This window comes from Manduca sexta, unplaced genomic scaffold, assembly GCF_014839805.1.
Source record: "Manduca sexta isolate Smith_Timp_Sample1 unplaced genomic scaffold, JHU_Msex_v1.0 HiC_scaffold_1021, whole genome shotgun sequence".
In the NCBI taxonomy this organism is placed as follows: Eukaryota; Metazoa; Arthropoda; class Insecta; order Lepidoptera; family Sphingidae; genus Manduca; species Manduca sexta.
In genome coordinates this window covers 14,863-36,360 of record NW_023591845.1, presented here as the reverse complement: position 1 = coordinate 36,360, position 21,498 = coordinate 14,863, and the positions used below count along the sequence as shown (strand labels likewise).

At 36.5% G+C, this 21,498-nt stretch overlaps 1 protein-coding gene across 1 annotated transcript; it reads left to right on the top strand.

The window, feature by feature from the left end:
- Positions 1–1,050: 1,050 nt before the first annotated feature.
- On the top strand, positions 1,051–8,686 carry LOC115455902. The gene is made up of 5 exons (XM_030184695.2): positions 1,051–1,257; positions 3,483–4,005; positions 5,084–5,136; positions 6,582–6,667; positions 7,522–8,686. Exons 2-5 carry the CDS (start codon positions 3,815–3,817, stop codon positions 7,966–7,968), a joined length of 777 nt encoding a protein of 258 aa, XP_030040555.2. The 5' UTR covers positions 1,051–1,257; positions 3,483–3,814; the 3' UTR covers positions 7,969–8,686.
- The last annotated feature ends 12,812 nt before the right edge of the window (positions 8,687–21,498 follow it).

Here is a 21,498-nt window from a genome sequence, read left to right as displayed (position 1 = left end):
CAAGGTCCATTTTCATACATTTTGTTTCGGCTTTAATCTGGGTAACTAAACAAGTATTGGCAAGTAAAGAATTTAAATTCACGTCTAGTTAGTGATTAGTTCTCGCAGTTGAAGAAAAATGTAAAAATAATTAATAATCATGGATATTTCGGCCTTTAAAATTTAATATGACGAAATTTTAAAGGCAGAAATATCCATGATTATTAATTATTTTTACATTTTTCTTCAACTGCGAGAACTAATCACTAACTAGACGTGAATTTAAATTCTTTACTTGCCAATACTTGTTTAGTTACCCAGATTAAAGCCAAAACAAAATGTATGAAAATGGACCTTGAGGTATCGCCTTAACTAAAGGCCTGTCCTCTTTATATTTAGTCATTGCCAGGAATACGTAAGACTAGGCAGTATGGTCGTAAGACTATAGCCTGTCCTCTAAGGACGAAGAAAAAAAAATCAAGTGCCCTGGCAACACTGGTCTAATGTCATCAGTGTTGCCAGAAGGTTACATTTCTTACATTTTTCGTTACTTTTGACCCCCTCGCGTAACATGTAAGTAATTTTTATATTTAAGGTAATTTTCGTAACTTTTGAGTACAACGAGATTTGTAATACAACATTTTTATTGTAAACAGTTTACGAACGCATTTCTATTCAACGCATCTAAATTGAGCACACCTAAAACTGGCGGGTCTAAACAGTATTTCACTCCATATCACACTCAGAGATCGCTCGCTATGACAAAATGAAACGTATCTTGCATATATTAAAACTTGATTTTGCTTGAGTGTGCGCGTGCACATTTCGTACTTCGCGAGTCCCCGCGGTTTCGCAGCTACAAAAATGCTTGCCCAAAAACGCGTAAATTAAAAAAAAAACAATAATGTAACTTTTGCAGCAAAAATGTAACATTTCAGGAAACGAAACGTAACTTACGACTCAAGGGCCCTGGTTGAACACTTAAATACGTAAGACTAGGCAGTATGGTCGTAAGACTATAGCCTGTCCTCTAAGGACGAATTATAAAAAAAAAAAATCAAGGGCCCTGGCAACACTGAATGTCATGTTGATACTAAATTGTCAACTTTTATCAACAAAATACATTCAAAATAAAATATTGAATTTATATATGACATTTGAACTTTTTGTGATATGTAATAAAGATAACAGTTATTGCTACGACATTATTAATTAAAAATGTCTGACTCCGCAAACTTGAAGTTTGACAAAATGGAAGTTGATATAACTTTAGCCCAGGTAAGTAATATTCTATTTAACAAAACATTTATTTAAATTATACAACACTTGAGTAACTACGATTCAAACATGTGTTCAAAGTCCTAACTCGATTTTTTTATCCGGGCACAAACAATTACAAATTTGGACTATTGACTCATCTTGTCTGTAGTCTATAAATAATTAAAGTTGATGGTAAGTTGTTGTGGCGACTTGCAGCGGTTGCCATTAGACAGGCAGTTTGCTTGTCTTGTCATGCAGTAGTACAAAATGAGTAATGTAGAATGAAATTCTGCTGGCCGAAGATGACAAATTTTGACTTGATAAAGGTCACAGGAAATCTCTAGATGCTGGCCGTTTTTGACCGGTTCTTCTGAAATCGTTAAGGGAAGAATATATTCAGTAGTGGATGTCATGTGGTCAATGATAATGAGAAATAATAAAATAGCGATATTCACTTTTTTAAGTGGCAATAGCCTAGTTGGTTGTGGAACGGACTGCTGAAACAAATGTCCGCAGGACCTAAACCTAAGGGCACACACCTCTGACTTTTCTAAAATAATTATGTGTGTTTTCTCTGTGAATTATCGCTTGCAGCCTGCACACCTGCATACCTGAGAAATTCTCTATAGGATTCTTCTAGGGTGTATGGAATCTACCAACCCGCACTAGGCCAGTGTGGTGGACTAAGTCCTATTCCCTCTCAGTAGTAGAGGAGGCTCGTGCTCAGCAGTGGGACAGTATAGAAAACAGGGCTGATATTATATTATATAGTATAATGTTTTATTATGAAGATACTGCTTACTACCAAAACCCATTGGAAATAAGTTAGTAAATGATTGTTAATGAAGTTTTTTAGTTTATTACCTTTTGAATTAAATGGGTTTGGTAGTAAACAGTACCTTAATAACGAAACGCTAAAATGTGAATGTCGCAATTTTCCAGATACTAAAGTTTACTTAGGAGCCATTGAACTGTTGCATCCCTCACTAGTCATTGTATCACACAAATAACTGCCAAAAAATTAATTAATGGGTTTGCCATATATTTATATGCATGTTGTCCAATTTTGAAAAGCAAATTTTTTATTTCTATACATATCTAATAAGGTTTAACCTGCAGGTCATGAGACTTTAAGGCCCGATGTCAAAGCCAGAAATAAAAAAATACTGATAATATATAATACACTGTTGAAGTAAAATAAACACTGTTTGTGGCACTTCTGAATTATTTTTAAACTATTGGTTATAGGTTCTATTTCCATTATATATATTATAGATAAATTTATTGATGACTAGATGACCCGGTGAACTTCGTATCACCTACATACATTTATTATTGTTATTTATTGTGAAACACAATATTGCCATACAATACGTATGTTATCATTATCTGTCTCTCGCTAGTCGAGAGTACGGTTTGTACGTGAAGTAGCTCGTCGTACATTTGATTAATTTCGACTATCTAAGTCATCTTCTCCGTGGCATTTTGCGACAATAACGATAAATAAAGTTCTCACGCACTGACAAATTGATGATAGATTTTAATAATAGTCTTGAAATTTATTTATTTATTTTCTATTTTTAAGAACCCACTGACACTTTTACACTTTATTTATTTCTGAAATGTTTTGTATTTGAACAAAATAAACCAAAGAAATCCGACCTCATAATATAACTATGAAACAGACTTATTTCTGAATACATCTATATATATGTTACAGTTCTTTATTTCTAAAAAGAGAAAAGACATGAAATGTTTGACAGGTAGGAAAATTTTGTATTGAAAACTTATATTGTCGTTTTTAGTATTTTCCGTTATTTATTATTTATGTTCGTCACCGTTTAATCCATCCCTGGACTTCCACAAATAATTCAAAACCAAAATTAGCCAAATTGGTTCAGCCGTTCTCGAGTTTTAGCGAGACTAACGAACAGCAATTGATTTTTACATAAATAGATTTCTTCTTGCAGTTATTTGTTGCATGTCCTCTTTGGCAATTAACATTCCATTTGTATAATTACAAAATTTAAATAAAACTATTTTATGGATTTTATCATGGTTTTTTTTATTATTATTTTCTGCCAACATTTTTACTCCCTTCTACTACGTAGCCAGCGATCATATAAATTTATCTAAAATTATAAGTATTCTCTATAGAGAGTTCTTAGCCATGATACACTTTTTACTTATTTGAATATCATAAAAATATAATAGCAACTGCAACATTTGCTTTTTTGTTTCAGGAATATTTCAAAAAGAAGAACAATACATTTACTTACATTCACAATGGACAACCTGTTGAAGCTAATGAATCCACTACTTGTATTTTGGATCAATGCAAAAACAAGGTTTATTGTACATTTAAAAATGGTGATTTCATTAGAAATCCCGCCACGGTTGAACCTCGAAATTGGACGACACCTGGAGACGCACTCTGGCAATTGGCGAAAAAATTGACGAAAATGGCGAACTGTTCTGCCAGTTGCAGCATGCAAGCACAAATTATCCGATTGAGGATATTAGAAATTGTGACTTACCATTGTTTATTAATAAATGTTTGCATATAAGTTCACTAATGGATAAGTATTTAGTCTCTATGGCCACAAATATAAGTACTTTGAAAACGATAACATGGGACAGACCATGGCTGTATCTCTTGTCTGAAGCGGTCTCGTCTCTATGGTCGGGCTGCCGAGTGATCCTCGTGGCGCCGCCGCGGATGGCCGCTGTCTGCACCCTGTTCCTTGATCTATGCGCACAAGTTGGGTACGTACTACTGTTTCTACGGCTACAAAACCAAATATAACAGACACCCCTTGCAATAGGGAACCGGCCTATGTTTGATTTTGTTCATTATTCTATATGTAATGGCTAATAATACGAAAAAGAAGCACTCCTGCGAAAACTGCATAAAAATTGGTTAAAAAATGGGCTAGTAATTCGTAATTCAAATATTGTAACGTGCAGAAGTGGGCGCGTTGTGGGGATATCGCTTCATCTCTTTCTTTTGCTCGCGTCGTAATTTCCGATGACGTCACATGTGGGTATTTCGTCTCTTTTCTGTTTCTTGTTAATTACCCCTTCCACTGACATTCAAAGACATAACTTGTTGATTTTTTTCCGGATTTTGATTATTCCTTTTGTGTTATAATTTATACAGTGTAAATATTTGATAATAGTAAAGAACAAAAATGAGTCCGGTTCCCTATTCTTGTGCGCTCGGTTACCACACTGAATGCACGCCCATGCACGCGGGACATTCGTCGCGGCCCTAGTCAGTTAAGTGTGTATTCCTCATGGTTGTAAGTACACATTGAGGCCTATGAGGTACTCGCGAACATTTCCCTTCCTTCTCCCCTCCACATATCCTAAAAGGGTTTACTTTCCTTCCTCGTCTCTTCCACACTATCCCTACATCTTTCCTCCAGGGCCCGGCTCTCGCTAAGCCGTGGGATTCTAGTGTCCCATTCGCTCTTTTCCCGCGGTGTAGACTGCGGGGTTCTTATGTTAAAAAAAATAAAAATATAACAGACATGCTTTGGTCAAACAACTGACGGGGCGGGACTGAGTCCAATGCCGACTGCGGCCGCTCTATGTAACATGTTCTATACTAGCTTTTGCCTGCGGCTCCGCCCGCGTGAAAGACTTCTGTGATATATATTTTCCCGGGATACAAAGTAGTCTATAGCAGTGCCGCCTCTGATCCTAGACAGACATTGCCATGGTGTCTAGTGCCTACCTGCCGTCAGTAAATGAATAAATGGCAAATGCACTTATTATTCTCAGTTAAACGTACTTAATATTTAAATTTAACAATGGTTTTATAAATAGGTATTATTTGCAGGCTTCATCCATATGTAACATTGACGTTTAGTGAGAAGACACCGTCTATATCAGGTCTGTATTATTTATATTTTTATTTAATTTTATAATGTTTTATACATAAAATAGATTAGTGCTAGTTGGATTCAGGCACCGAGTCCGAAATAACTTGTTGGTAAGGTGATCTAAGTACATAAGTTCTAACTTGACAAACTTAACTTTGCCGTTCGATCCCTAGATACGGTTATTGCGCCAAACGCAAATAATAAGTTTGTAATAGTAAATTCGTTGTTGCTTTGTTATTTAAGTATTGGCCAGACAGACAGCAAAATTACTTTATGAGGGCTCCTTTTGTCAGTGTATTAGGGTTGCAATAGTCCAGTTTTATATACAGGGTTATTTAGATACTGCGTTTCTTAATGTAACCACATACTTATCTACTTGGAAATAACACTTTACAATAAGTTACTTGAGCCGTAGATATAAAATAAGAAAATGTAAGTTTCGAACAACATAAATAATAAAAAGTAACTTTAAATTAACGCGCCCTAATGCCACTACCACTATTCTAAGATAATTCGTCGCAGCGGCAACATCATACTTTCAGTCAGAAATACTACCACGCACACGCCATATTCGCATTAAACTATAAAATGATCAAAGGATCAAAAAACCAAATCCAGGATTTTTGGTGAAAATATTTGTTATTAATGGAAGATTTTTAGCACAATGTCAGCAAAGGTGAAGACGAGTATGTGGTTTCATTTCTTAGTGCAATGTCAAAATGTCCTTGTATACTTATTCCTTACATAAAAGTTTGTACGGATTCGTCGGTGCACAAGTCAAGCTTGCACTAATCTGAGCATATAACAGATGTTAATAGAAGGGAGTAGCGGCGATAACCTAGTTGTGTGTGGAACGGACTGCCGAGAGGAATGTCCGCAGGTTCAAAACCCAAGGCCACACAACTGTGACTTTTCTAAAAAAAAAATATGTGTGTATTCTTTGTGAATTATCGCTTGCTTTAACGGTGAAGTAAAACATCGTGAGGAAACCTGCATACCTGAGAAGTTCTATATAGGAATTTCGAAGATTTCTGAAGTCTACCAGTCTGCACTAGGCCAGCGTGGTGGACTAAAACCTAATCCCTCTCAGTAGTAGTGGAGCCCATGCCCAACAGTGGGACAGTATATAATACAGGGCTGATATATAATAGAACAGAGTTTCGGGACGAAAGTTTGTGGGTTCATAACCCAACGCACATATTTTGGACGTTTCCAAGTTACGTGTGTTGTGTGTGTTAATTATCGCTCGCTTTTACTCTCGGTTTGGCTCGGTTTCATTTAGTAACGCGACGACAAAATGACTCTGTATATTGAAGTCACTTTACCCGACCAGAAATTTGAACCTAAAACCTCAGAGCTGAAGTAGTACCGCGCATGTAACAACTACGCCACCGAGAGAAACTATGTCACCGAATGCGACATACGTTTGTTAATAAGTATTTAATTTGGATACAGATGTGGAAGGAGGATGTATAGGCATTGTGAGTGAGACGGCGGATCTGGATTCGGCGGTGCACGCGTTCGTGTCCTCAACTACACGCGTGAGTATTAAAAATACTAGCTTCCGGAAAATATACGATAGATTCTTTATGTACAGGGTGTCCCAAAAATAGTGTCAAGCCGAGATCCGGAGATAGAGCACCCCTTAGGGTATCCGAATCAAAAACTCAATAAGTAATTCGGTCTCTTAATTGAACTTAAATTACACATAAAAATATGCCAAATGTATAACTCATAGCTTTCTTGCAGTCATTTCTGTTTAGTTAACAAACTAATTAACCTTAGGAATGAAGAGACTATGAAAAATCGCGGAACATACATGGGGATGAATCGCATACCCCAAGGGGTGCTCTATCTTTGGAGCTCCGCTTGACACTATTTTTTGGGACACCTTGTATAATAAAATTGTAACAGGCCGATGTTTATACATTATAGTAATTAAAGAAAAGCTGATTTGGGGGTCGGTACTAGAGCAACAAAAGCCAATTTATTAGTGAGATTAAAATACTTGCTGATCAAATTACACGGATAATACAACACGCTTGCTTTATACTAGAGCTTTGTAATACGCATGCGCAAACACGTATTAATAAAAGGATGCAAAATTAAGCATGCAGGCTGTTTGAACGCTGTTCTTTTGTCAAAATATAATGTGACGCATTTTAGTTTCAAATTAACGATTCTGAAGAAGTTTTATTACCAAAATGGTAGTTGTATTGCGTGCGCGGTACAACTACCGTGCTAATGTTTCGGGTTCGAATCCCGTGTCGGGCAAGTGATATTGAGTTTTTGTTAGTGTCAGCTCGGCGTCTGGTATTTGTGCCCGGTATGTATATATATAGGAATTGATTTAAATGAAGTGTTCATTGAGAAAGTTTATTTTCTTTATTATCAGTATCCGTGGAGTTTGAAGGCCCTCCTGATTCAGGAGAGCGTGTACGAGGAGTTCCAGAGAGCGCTTGAATGGAAGTGCAACGTGAACGGCTCGGACGAGCAACGACTCTGTCCCCAGCTGCAGCAGGCGAGCGCCGACGTGCAAGTTGCCGGGGGAAAGATTTTCTTATTGGACTACATGGGCCGTGACGTCAAACATCCCAAATTACACCCTGTGTTAGTCAGCGCTTACAGAACCACCAAAGAACTACTTTCGATCATGTCTAAAATACAAGGCGAACCCATTCGTGTCGCTGTGGTCCTGCGACGCTGCGCAAGCGCACGAGATAGCCTTCTCTCTCTCTACTCCATGCGTTTGGATCAACAATTACGCAGTGTTCAATGGGCCAGCGCAAATTTCCAATGCTCTCCCGCTGTTGGGCGGCCAAGATATAATAATATGTTTTAAAGAAGAGGTCCTGACGACGATTGCGACCGCGTGGCGCAAACTTGATTTAGAAAGGCGTCGCGAAGTGATTCTCGAGGTGGTGCGCAAGTACCTCGCAAGCTCCGAAAGACCAAACGAGCAACTCGCCATAAGGTTGCAAACAGTGCTCAAAAACGCAAAAAACTTGTTTTTTTTGAAGTGAGCAAAAATCATATGTGGATTGGTGTTGAATCTCCCGTGGGTATGCTGTATGTTCAGCACATGAATGAAACCCGGGAGAATGTCGCGTATGCTGTCGCTTCGACAGTTTATGGCAATAGTCTGGTTGTTAGTTCCGAGTTAGCTGATCGCTCTCTTCTGAAAGTGTTGCGGGAGGCGGGCGTGCCGATCGGCGCGGGCAGCGGCTGTGGCTTCCCTTTAAAGCTGTTTAACACAAGAGCGATCTACACGAGTTTCGGAACCATATTTGCTAATTGAATGCTTATTGTTGGTAGTTTGTATCGTAATATGTCAAGGATGGAAAACATTTATTGGTTAACGTGCAATTATTAAAAAAAAAAAATTGCACACTCAGGGCAGAATATGGCGAGACTTTTAATTTTTATATAACACTTATAAATGTACATGTACTGTATTTAGCAAATAAATTATTTGAATTTATTAAAAAAAAGCGGCGATAGCCTAGTTAAAAAGCGGCGATAGCCTAGTTGGGTGTGGAACGGACTGCCAAGACGAATGTCCGTAGGTTCGAAACCCAATGGCACACACCTCTGACTTTTCTAAGTTTTATGTGTGAATTCATTGTGAATTATCGCTTGCTTTAACGGTGAAGGGAAACATCGTGAGGAAACCTGCACATCTGAGAAGTTCTCTATAGGAATTTCGAAGGTGTGTGAAGTCTACCAATCCGCACTGGGCCAGCGTGGTGGACTAAGGCCTAATCCCTCTCAGTAGTAGAGGAGGCCCGTGCTCAGCAGTGGGCAAGTATATAATACAGGGCTGATATTATTATTTATTATTAAAAAAATGGCCTGCAACCAGGACCGGTTTTAGCTATCCGAGTGGCACTTTTAAGCTTCTTAATGACCCATATATGTTCTTGTTGTTTTTTATCGAAGCCCGGCAACCTTTCTTCACTGCATCTCATGTTAAGCGAAGTGAAGCTCAGGGAATGTCCGAATTATTTTGTAACGTGCCACCACTGGCATGCGTGCAAATGGTTCGCCTTCCCTGTAATAAGCTATCGTGATTACTGAAAGAGGGTGAATAGGGACAATTGATTTTGTTATAAACACAAAACCAAATTTATCTCTGGGCCCTTATTCTGTATGATAGTGTAAACGCATAACGCGGCCGTGTCATGTTATCTTCGAGAAATGTGCGTGGAATGGTATTCTGTTAGTCAAATTTCTATAGTCCTAAACATGATGCGTTGTGTTACGTGCTTGTTACGCACTGTTAAAATAACGTGCGGGATAGAGAATAAGGCCCCTGGTTATTAAAGCACAATAGATTTCGTCGCGCAACTATTGGCATTTGCTGGTGGTAGAATATATTTTATATCCCGGATATCGACCACCATATACAAGGTGTTAAAACCCGCCACAATAGCCCACGTAACTATATCTCCTTCCGGGATCAGCTTGTGTATATCCGGTTTTAACAGGCCGACAAAATTGTGTCGACTGTCGAGGGATAATCATCTCTCGTCAGTCGACATTCGATTGGACTCCACCCAACATCAGAGGGGTCATTTTGCCGTGCCTTGTCTTGTAACTCGACGGCTGAAGCAATTTACAATCTCAAAGTAAATTTTAACTGTATTTAGAGATAAGGGCTCTTGCAAATCATGTTCAAATATTTTTCATACATTTATTGAATTTTCTTAAATCATTTCTTTTGTAATTCTCTTGTTAAATACTACTTTTTTGTATTTATTAAGCATTCTATTCCATTTTGAAATGAATCTTTTGATACCAAGTTTTTTAAGCTATAAAGTAATTAAAATCCATTGTTATAACTCCAATAAGGAGATATTTTATATGTTTTCTTTCTGTTATACATTCCATATGTTTAGTATTTTTTTATTTACGATTATAATACGCATAAACATATTGTGTACCTACTTTAATAAAATAATATACATATTTAATATAGTTTCATTAATAATTATTAAATACTAGCTGACCCAACAACCGTTGTCCCGTCTTAACTATGAATTTGCAGCGCGCATTCTGTCAATCGCTGACAGTTATTTCAAACCACTGACAGTTATGTAAAATTAATATTGTCAAGTTTTCTTAAATTTTTAATTTTCCGCGCAAATTTTTAATTTTTTTCTTTCATAAGAACCTTCTTCTGACAATAACAAACAACAAAAAAATATAGTGAAATCGGTCCAGCCGTTCACGCGTGATGGCGTGACCGAGAGAAATAGGGATTCATTTTTATATATATAGATTAACCTTGTAGAAAGTATGTTACTTTAATATGACCCGATCAAGAAAATAAAACATCTGTTATGTGGCGCCACTTCAGCTTTATTGTTTTAAAGTTATCGTTTCCAATAAAAGAAATTAGATATATTTTTCGCCACGAGATTATTATTTTCCTGGTCAGAATATAAAAGTATAGGATTTTCTCCAAATTAAAATATCAGATTGATATATTTTAATGCTCTTTGACGGAATTCACATCGGCCGCTTATAAGTAAGTAATAATAAAATATTATTATAACTATTGTACTACCTGTAAAATAGTTGTATGTGGAAAATAAATAAAAAAATAATAATCGGGGATTGAACTCGAGGCCCCAGCGCAACAGTCGTGCCGTGAACAACTACGCCAACGAGGCTTTCTAACTTCTAATGATTTTCAAACAAGCATACATCTGAGGCCGTTCACATCGAATATACTTAGTATGAGACTAGATGTTGAATATAGGCATATATGCAGTTCTCGTGTGATAGTTATAGACTGTCTCGGTGGCGTAGTTGTACTGCATGCGCGGTACGGCGGTCCTAAGTTCGAATCCCGGGTCGGGCAAAATAATATTTGGGTTTTTCTGCTCAGTATCAGCCTGGAGTCTGGAATTTATGATATGGCGATAAGCTCGCCCCCTATCACATTATGAGACGAAACACACTAGACGAAAAGTGGGTGACTTGGTTGCGCCTCTGCATACCCCTTCAGGGATAAATGCGTGATGATGTGTGTACTATAGTTTTTAAGTCTTCACGCGTGCATATCATGATTAGATCCTTTAAGAAAAAATACAATATAAAACGGAATCAATTATATTTTGCCGTGTCGGAAACATAGCAATATGAATGTATGGTATGTAAATATATCGCGAATGAAACGTGACGCGAGTCGCGACGCGAGTCATTATGTATTCAATGCGAGACGTCGCGGAATTTCATTATACCATTGTAGCATTAGTATCGGATAGATTTAATAATGGCTGCTGTTCGAGCACTCGTACATCTATAGCGGGTTTACATAAAACAACGTTAACCGTAAGTAGTTTTACTAATTTAATTTAATATTCATTACCTACTAACTTTTGCTTGCGGCTTGGTCCGCGTGAAGGAGTTGTCCGGGATAAAAATCCCGCTAAAAAGTATCCGATTTAATTATATTTATGGCTCATTATTTTGGTCATAGTGGCTTCCACGTAAAAGGTAGATATAATATATATTATGCTGTCGCGGATTTTTATTTAGAACTATTTAAGACAAACAATCCTACGGTACATCATCTTTGTCTACATCCAACGGTTTAGGCAGCGCACGCTAAGATAGCAATTTTTTCCGACTTACTTAATAATATGTTTCGTTATATTATGACTAAATTATTACAAAATATTTAAAATTGTAGTCTATGTGTTACTCTGATGTATAACCAATATTACTGTAAAGTTTTATTCAAATCCATTCAGTAGTATTTTCGTGAAAGAGGAACAAACATACATACATCCATCCTCACAAAATTTCGCATTTATAATACTAGTATGATTTTGCGAGCATGATATAAATTAACTGCTCTGAATAGCAATAAATAAAACAATTGTAATTTTCTTTCTCTATATCATATACTGTAGTTTATACCTTAAGGCGATACCTCAAGGTCCATTTTCATACATTTTGTTTCGCCTTTAATCTGGGTAACTAAACAAGTAATACAACAATTTAATATGACGAAATTTTAAATGCAGAAATATCCATGATTATTAATTATTTTTACATTTTTCTTTCAACTGCGAGAACTAATCACTAACTAGACGTGAATTTAAATTCTTTACTTGCCAATACTTGTTTAGTTACCCAGATTAAAGCCGAAACAAAATGTATGAAAATGGACCTTGAGGTATCGCCTTAAACTGATGTTGAAAAGAGCAATACCGGAGTTTCATGTCCGTTCTCCTGTGGTGAGAACTGCTTTCCGAACCGGTGGTGGAGTTAATATTAACGGAATTTAAATAATGTACAACATATTACAGGTTCAAATAAATTATTTTATTTCTTAAAAAAATAATAAATTTTTGGTCTTAAAACTTTTACGCGATATTATGATTTTTTTAAGGTTCCGTAGTAAAAAAGGATCTCATAGTTTCGTCATGTCGCGTTTGACCTGGCGTCGGTTTTGCTTAGAGACTTAATTTAATAAACCTGTTATTGGACGTGGGATTACACTATACACTATCTTACTTCTTACTATTATAAATGCAAGATTTTTGTGACATGTCTGTAAGGAATAAGCACAGAAACAGCTAAATGGATTTTAATGAAATTTGGCACATAGGTAGACCTTATCCTGGCTTAACACATAGGCTTTTGATCTCAGTGTTTTGCTCTCATGGCAAATAATAATATTTTTAATCATTTTTTTTTACGTAGATGGCGTTGTAGATACTGTGTTTTAGAAACTTTTGTAGGTGAAAAGACTTGACGTGAGAGAAGCCGCGAGCAACTCCTAGTCTTACATAAAACCGACAATTGCTTCACTTCAATTGCAGGTAATGAAATAATATAATAATGAAATAATACTTTTATCCCGGTAATAAGGTAGTTACTATTTTTTTAAATACATTTATCAATAATGTATTTAATTATAAATTTATCGGAAAAATATTTTTCAAAATTCACGCAATAATAAATAAGTTATAAAGCTTTTGCTGTCAAATTACAATAATATTGAAATGTGACGTCACCCAGTGCCACCAGCTATAACGATGCGTAAGAGAGAAAAGAATTTTGCTCACAACAATATTTCAAATATGAATAACTGCTTTATTTTTCAACAAATTTTGATGATTATTTCGCAGAATAATTTCTTTTTTATTTCATTTTCTGTTACATATAAAATAATAAACTAAATCAAACATAAGAATCTACTCAATTTGTTGAAATGGGACAAAAATAATTCATTACTCTGTTTTTTCAATAGATGGCGCTAGCATGTACTGTCGCGTAATGGTATTATTGCTACAGTGTAGGGACTTTGTAGCGGAAAAGAGTTTTCACGTGAACGTAGTAGCGAGCAATAACCAGTAGTTACATTGTAAATTTTAAACAAACTGACAATAATAAATCAGTAATAAATATATTATACTGGATAAATATTTTGGCAAGGTGAACCCGCTACACCTGACGGTAAGTGGAGTGGGGTCCAATAGAATGTCGACTGATGAAATGATTACCCCTCGACAGTCGACACAATTATGCCGGCCCGTTGGAACCGGATATACACAGGCTGATCCCGGAACGCGACACACGTGGACCACTATGGCGGGTTTTAACACCTTGTGTACGGTGGTCGCTATCCGGGCGGATATTAAGTATGTATATATATAGTACCACCAGCACGCGGTACATATAAACAGTAGCAACTCGGACTGAATAATTATAAAGCGCTGTGCATTTTAACGAATTGATAAAGGTCGCAGGAACACGTTGGATGCAGGCTGCTTTCGACAGGTCCGTCTGGAAATATTTAGGGGACCCTTATCTTCAGCAGCAGCAGACTTTATGTGGCTGATGATTATGACTGTGAATTTTGCACAATACACAGCTCAGCATTCGTAACTTTGAGACATTAGATATTATTTCATAGTAATATCAATCAATTACCTCACTACCTATTGTCCTTTAGACCAGCTCAATAGCCCTTACACAATGTTGCTTAGCAGAAATAGACGTTACGGTAGTCATGCTTTTGCATACTTGAAACCAACCACTCATAGATATGGTAATTTTTCTGACTTCTATGATACTGTGATCTATCTAGATAGATCTATCGAAGAATGGTTGTGCAAATACCAAGATGATTCTAGGTGACCTATTGAATTGTGCACAAATAATGATTTTTATTGAGAAACTGTGACTCCGACACAAACTCTCGAATAAAAACTTTTTAACAAAAAATTAGACCGCCTTCAAAAACCAAAAAATAATTTAACATCACCTATATACTGGTTACCAATTTTGGAGTCGGTGCCTCCATCACCATACGCAAGTACTTAAGGTCATAAAATTTGCGAAAAACGATGTGTGGGCCTATAAAATTTTAGGGTTATCCTCGATTTCTCCAGGATCCAATCTTCAGATCCTGACTTGGTGACTATGGGACCACTTCAGAAGTGTCTCCTTTCGAACAAAAAAAATTTTGAAAATCGATCCATACTTGACGGAGTAACCACGTAACAAACAAAAACACACACAGTCGAATTGAGAACCTCCATTTTTGAAGTCGGTTAAAAATGAATAGCTAACAAGTAGCGAGGAGGCGCCGCAAGTATTCTCGTATTTATTTCGGCTCTTAAGTCGTTCCCGTATCGTCAATTTGTCGCGTCATTCAATTTACTGTTCCCGCGTAAATTACGTTTGTACCAACGACTCGACACGGGCGTACGCTAGTCGTGTCGATCTTATACATTTAAACAAATTGTTTTAACACCAATCGACATGGATTTATGCTCTTTTAACCGACTACAAAAAAAATGTTTTCAATTCGAATTGTATTTTTTGAGATAGAGATTAGACTATTGAGATATAACAATATTAGCCAATCACAACGGCCCTATGGCTACGCACTGCGAAGGCTGCCATGCCGTCAGCACTGAGAAACAGACTTGTTATCACAGCTTTACTCCGTCCTTAGATAAAAAAGTCTAAAGTTTTTTTAAGAGAATTTAGACATGTATAATGTATCATCCAATCAAATTAATCTCCCGCTTAATCTATACACAGAGACACTCAATTACGAGGAGATAGGAAGACGCGGCCACACATAAGAAGTTCTTCAAGTTTTAAAGAAATCCCATTTATCAAGGCGATACTTAATCTTTTAAGTTTTCCGCCGTGACGATCGCGCTCAAACGAAACAAATGAGTTTCCACAAGTTGTGAGTTCAGTACAAGTTGGGGCATAACTTTTATACGTCTGCCATCTGTGATGGGTGTTGGAGTCTGTGTTGCAACTAATCGTAGAGATGACTGATATGTAGACCGAACATCTTATAATAATAATCATCAGCTACAGGAGATCCACTGCTTAATATAAGGATTATAATACCACACACACTTACGGCTTTTATCTCCGAAAATATCCGCTACGGGTGCACCCACTTTCAGCCGTGTGTATTCTATGATGTGATAGGGGGCGAGCCTATCGCCGTATCGGGCACAAATTTCAGATATCAGGGTGATACAGACCGGAAAAACTACCACCAAGAGGCATCGGTAAAGCTGCACAAAGATGGGACATCCTAACAAGACGGTCTGCTGCTTAAAAGCCTTTCGAATATTCTTACTTTCCAGTACTGTTTTTTTACGATTCGAGAAAGCGTTTAATTATAGTACTTGTATTCACCGTGCAAATAAAGACATGACGATTTCAGTATAGTTGTGAACAATTAATACAATAACAGATTTCTTCATATGATATCACTCGTAATGTTTGTATACGGTGGTGCTGTATCCGCACCGCTCGTGTTAACTCGTTTAAACAATTCCTCAGTAAATCTGGTGAGCGTTTGTGTCTCGATTGGATTTAAAACGTTTCATTTGACACGACAAACAGAATCCAGTTTGTGTTTGCGCCGAGTATTGTGCGAGCGCCGACTCGGCAATCTCCGTCCAAGATTTTGTCGATTTCACGTCGCCTTTCAGCTTCTACGTTTGGATGTATTCTATGTATTAACATACGATTTGCTTCAAGTACCCGTTTGCGTGCATTGTTGAAAGTTTATTGTTTATTCCGCTGATTTTTATTGAATCGCGCGTTCGACAAGGAATCCGATGTACCATTTCTTGTTTTTAGGCTCAATGTTAGTTCGTTTTCTATGCATTTTATAAGGTAATCACTGCAATAATCACCATCTTTACTGCTTTCTTTACAATTATGTAGTAAGACTTTAATCAATAAATGTATATTATTAACCGTGATCGAGATTATATCTATTAATTAAAAACTTTATAGTGAAATAGAATTTACTTAAAATATATTTAATTTTTTGTTTAAACTGGACAATTATACAATTGCCTTCAAAGTAAATAAATATGTAAGTACCTATCTACTTATCTATATATACGAGTTACGATTAGGGTTGCCAACAATTCTTCGTTGAAATATAGTATTTTCCAAAACAAGATATAAAAAATATAGTACAATAAAAAAATAGTATTTTATGGAAAAAGCAAAAAAATAAACAAAATATATATTGATTACTGATTTATTTCTATAAAAGTTTAGATACACGCTGTCCCATCACTCAAAAGTTGTAAAGAGCGTTCATATATTTTTAAAATGAAGGATTGTTTATTGGATTGAGGTATTAGAAATACTTAGTATTTTTGCGTACTATATATTTCTTCAACAGTATAGTACGAAGACCCAAAATATAGTACAATACTATAAGTATATTAAACTTTGATACAACACTATAAGTATATTTGTGACTGCCTCGGTGGCGTAGTTGTAATTGTACATGGTACAAGTACTGCCACCGCGCTGAGATCCTGGGTTCGAATCCCGGCTCGGGCCAAAATAATTGTGGCTGGGTTTTTCAATCTTAAAAATTACTCAGTCGCAGCTCGGAGTCAGGAAGTTGGCGGTGTGATATCTCCGTGCCTTGGAAAGTACGTGAAGCTGTTGGTCCTGCGCCTGATCTCTCTCCGGTCATGTCGTATTGCCGTCTCACTGGAATATGAGAGTGTTGGAACAGAGAGTGCACCTGTGTATTGCGCACACCCTTGTGCACTACAATATATCCTGCGCACCTGGTTGATCTCCGTTGAGATTGGCCGCCGTGGTCGAAATTCGGCTAGGAAGGATTCATATTATAGTACGTTTGGCAACCCTAGTTACGATACAACATCGCCGGATTTAATCGGATAAGAAACAAAAGGGCAAATAGTCTATTATAATTTCCCATTACTTTCATATTGCCCATTCCACCACACTGTCGAAATTAATTTCAAATATCCGTTCCAACCAAACATTTGTGTGCTTGTAATAAAAATTGGCTAACATTACATTACAAATTATTACAAAGAAATCTTGGTTTGTTCGTGATTCGTGATAAAATTCAATATTTGCCGAGGTTCGGGCTGCCGCGCGATTGCTTTTATGTCTTCCGACGGTTCATTTATATAAAGAGAACAATTGCGAAAGTAAATCGAATGTATTAATTGTTGTTAATGTTGATTCAGTTTGTATATATTTATGGTACGGGTTAATATTTAGTTAGACGTTATTTTAAGAACATGTTTGGTATGCAAAGTCCCTGATTTAGTATTTTCTGACCATGGATAACTCGATATCAATCAGTTCATTCAACCATAAACAGACACAGAATACTCTGTATCCAAAACCAAATGTTTGTGAATTCTACAACCAGTGGTGACGTAAGTTGGCACGTGATCCTAAGTGGGAGCAAACAGTTTTGCATTAGTAAGATGCTGCTTTGTTGATAAAAAGGTTGGCGACATAAGAAAAGGTCCTCACCTGGGAACTGCGCGAGGCCCTTCGTGTAAGAATTAACTTTAATTTTAGCATCCTGGAACATAAAACACTTATCTACGTCTCTGCTGTAACGAGCTATCTAATGTCATTAAGCATAACAAATATTTATCGGTGAAAACTGGCTAATTTTATTGATGTTACGTGCGTTAACTAGGTAAACTACTTAGTAGAAGCCGAAATTAAACACATTTTACCGTCACTTATAAAAAGAAAAATTGATTTTAATTAAACTTGCACGTAACAACAAAATCATAAAACATCGCGCAAAACCAACACTGTAACCGATTATACAGTTCAGCGAAATGGATGTCGAACAGCTCAATTTTAGGCAAAATATAAAATCGAATTGATCGGGAATGTTGTAAAAGAATTCAAAGCGGATGCGGCGGGGCGGCCTGATGTTACGGAAATATTGCAATCCATGGAGCCCGTAAAATTTTAATGAACGGAAAACAATATCGGGATTTACGAGGATTTTACTGAAATACAACCATCGCTTAGATATTACAACCAGAAACATTTTTAGATGTGAAACATTCTTGATTTTTATTGTAACATCTTGGATAAACTTTGGTGTGGTATTGTTCTAATTTTTCGTAGGCGATTGCTAGTGTGGTGAAATACTAAGTACAATAATTCTTATTTCTCAATGTGTATGCTAACCTCTACTGCTTGTTGATATAATATTGATCTTTAGTCTATCTGATTGCTTCGGCGCGGCGCAGCTGTATTGCGTACCCCGTATGACTACCGCGCTGAGTTACCGGGTTCTAATAGGTATTAGCCTACTAATATTATAAATGCGAAAGTTTAAGATTGGATGTATGTATGTTTGTTTCTCTTTCACGAAAAAACCTACTAAACGGATTTGGATGAAACTTTACAATAATATTGGTTAAAAATCAGAATAACGCATAGGCTACAATTTATAATATTTTGTGTAATTTGGTCATAATATAACGATACATATCTAGTAAGTCGGAAAACAAATTTATCCCGGAAATCTCCTGAACGCGGGCGAAGCCGCGAGAAAAACCTAATTAATAATATATATTATTCAAAATCCTTCAAAAACATAGTGTTTATTATTGTAATGCTCTATGATTCACGCATCCTGTCAAGCGCTGACAGTAATGTCAGTTAACCAACAGTTATGTAAAGTTAACATTGTCGTCAAGTTTTCTTAAATTTCTTAATGTTTCGCTCAACTTCCTTATTTTTGTCTTTGATAGGAACCTTCTTCTAACAATAACTAACACAACAAAAAAAGTATCGAAATTATTCCATTCGTTCACGCGTGACGCGATGACCAATGGAAATAGAGATTCATTCTTATATATATATTTGCTCCCATCCTAATCCTCTATTTTATTCATAATGAGCTTAAGATATAGAAGTGGTTTGTGCAGTCGACGTGAAGGATATCCCTGGGTCCGTTACAAAGCGTTTTCGGTTTAGAAGGCCGCCATTAAATCCCTAGAAGGCGGGATACATTGAGTGCTAACAAGTTTTAATATGGCTCGCCACATGGGCCCCGTTATTTATGTGTCTGCTTTGTTTTAGAATAGTTCATGCGTGTTATGTTCATTAGAAACTTTAAATACTAGATATTTCCCGCGGCGTCGCTCATTCATAACCTTAAAACCATCATCTCAACGTCACCAGCATTTATTTTATGAATTATTTTTGCGGAAGTAAATTATCTGCACAAAAAATAGCGTACCCGTTAACCAAGGACATGGTCTATCTGTATACTCATTGAAGCCGGGATGGGGGTAGTAGGTGCACGTGCACCTCCCTGTTCAGAAATAAATCACAAAAACATATCACTGAATAGATCTGCAACAATAGGAACTATCGACTACAGAGGTTTTTTATGATAAAGCATTTTCAAAAACCCGTGTGAAATGACTGTGAAAAAAAAACTTAATGATATTATGTAGTATAGTGCGTAGGTGCAAATGCACCTCCCAAAAAATAATCTTGGTTGCGCCCATGTGTATGCTAAATTGCATACCACATGGCGCTCCACTACGCTCGTCATCCTGAGTCCTAAGATTATAAGTCGTGTATTGATTAATGTTGTTTTTACCATGTACAACACTACATCGTACAATTTATTTTTTACCATCCACACTACAACGCGCTGCTATCCTAGTAGATGTCATCGGGCGTTGCCGGAAGTATTCGGCTGCGCGGTCAGGCTGGCAGAAGAGAAGATATGTCACGCAGCGATTATTCTATTATTCTCTCTGGTTGCACGTTGTCAAAAAATGTCTTAAATTGTATTCTGTTATTATTTTGCTAATATAATGTTTCCTGGAAAAAGAGCGTTTAACAACAACGTGTATTTATACCAAGTGATCGAAATTTATTTACTCATTCCAAAGGTAGCGCGTAGAATCGTTTACTGATGTCTGCTGTTATTAGCACAAATGCCACAATAATAATATAAATATTGTTTGTGTTTATTCGTTTTTTTAACCGACTTTAAAATAGGAGGAGGTTCTCAATCCGACCGAATGTTTTCTATTTGCTACGCGATAACTCCGTCAATAGGGGACCGGACTCATTTTTGTTCTTTATTATTATCAAATATTTACGTTATATAAATTATAACATAGAAAGAATTATTTAAATCCGGTAAAAAATCAACAAGTTATAAGTCTATCAATTTCGGTAGAAGGGGCAAGTAACGAGAAACAGAAAAGAGGCGCAATACCCACGTGTGACGTCATCGGGCATTACGACGCGTGCAAAAGAAAGGGATGAAGCGATATCCCCATATCGCGCCCACTTCGGCACTTAGTAATATTTGAAATATGAATTACTGGCTCATTTTTTAACCAATTTTAATGCAGTTTTCGCAGCAGGGTTTCTTTTTAGTATTATTAACCATTACATATAGAATAATGTACAACATCAATCACAGGACGGTGCCCTATTGCGGACCGATTTTCAAAATTCTTTTTTAATAATGGCATCACTTCATGTATGAGGCGTTATGTTCATTCCTTGTTCATGTAGATCCTCGATTATTTAATTCACTTTAATTTAGTAGTAAAGTCCATGGTGTAGCTATATGTATATATTTTAAAATTTGAAATCAGCTGATATGCAAAAATTGTTAAAATCAAGCCGGTCAGATATTGGTTCCTTGGAATTTCTAAACGAGTATCGCGCCCTAGTAATAAAGCCGTGTTTGCACAAAGCGGTTGTCGGCTTGCTGTCGGTTGACAGATTGAGGTCTACAGTTTCCGGCAAACTGACATTCTGTTTGATGTATTACATTCGATATTTAGGTTGTAATATGTTTATGGTTTGTCGTTCGTGTCAATTTGTATAAATGTGGCGGTTTCATGAAAATTTATGTGATAATTTTATTTTTTATTATTTTTATTTCTGAAGAATATATACTATTTTATCCTACTTACATTATGTACAGATAACCATAAAAGTGGGCGAAAAAAACAAATTTTCAAATCAGCTTTAAACTTTTGTGTCCGTATCAGCAATTATATTTTCT

Excerpts from the sequence above, each read along its gene's own strand:
- LOC115455902 (XM_030184695.2), top strand. The coding sequence starts at position 3,815 with ATGGATAAGTATTTAGTCTCTATGGCCACAAATATAAGTACTTTGAAA. Across the intron at positions 5,137-6,581 it reads GAAGACACCGTCTATATCAG|ATGTGGAAGGAGGATGTATA; the intron begins GTCTGTATTATT and ends ATTTGGATACAG. Across the intron at positions 6,668-7,521 it reads TCGTGTCCTCAACTACACGC|TATCCGTGGAGTTTGAAGGC; the intron begins GTGAGTATTAAA and ends CTTTATTATCAG.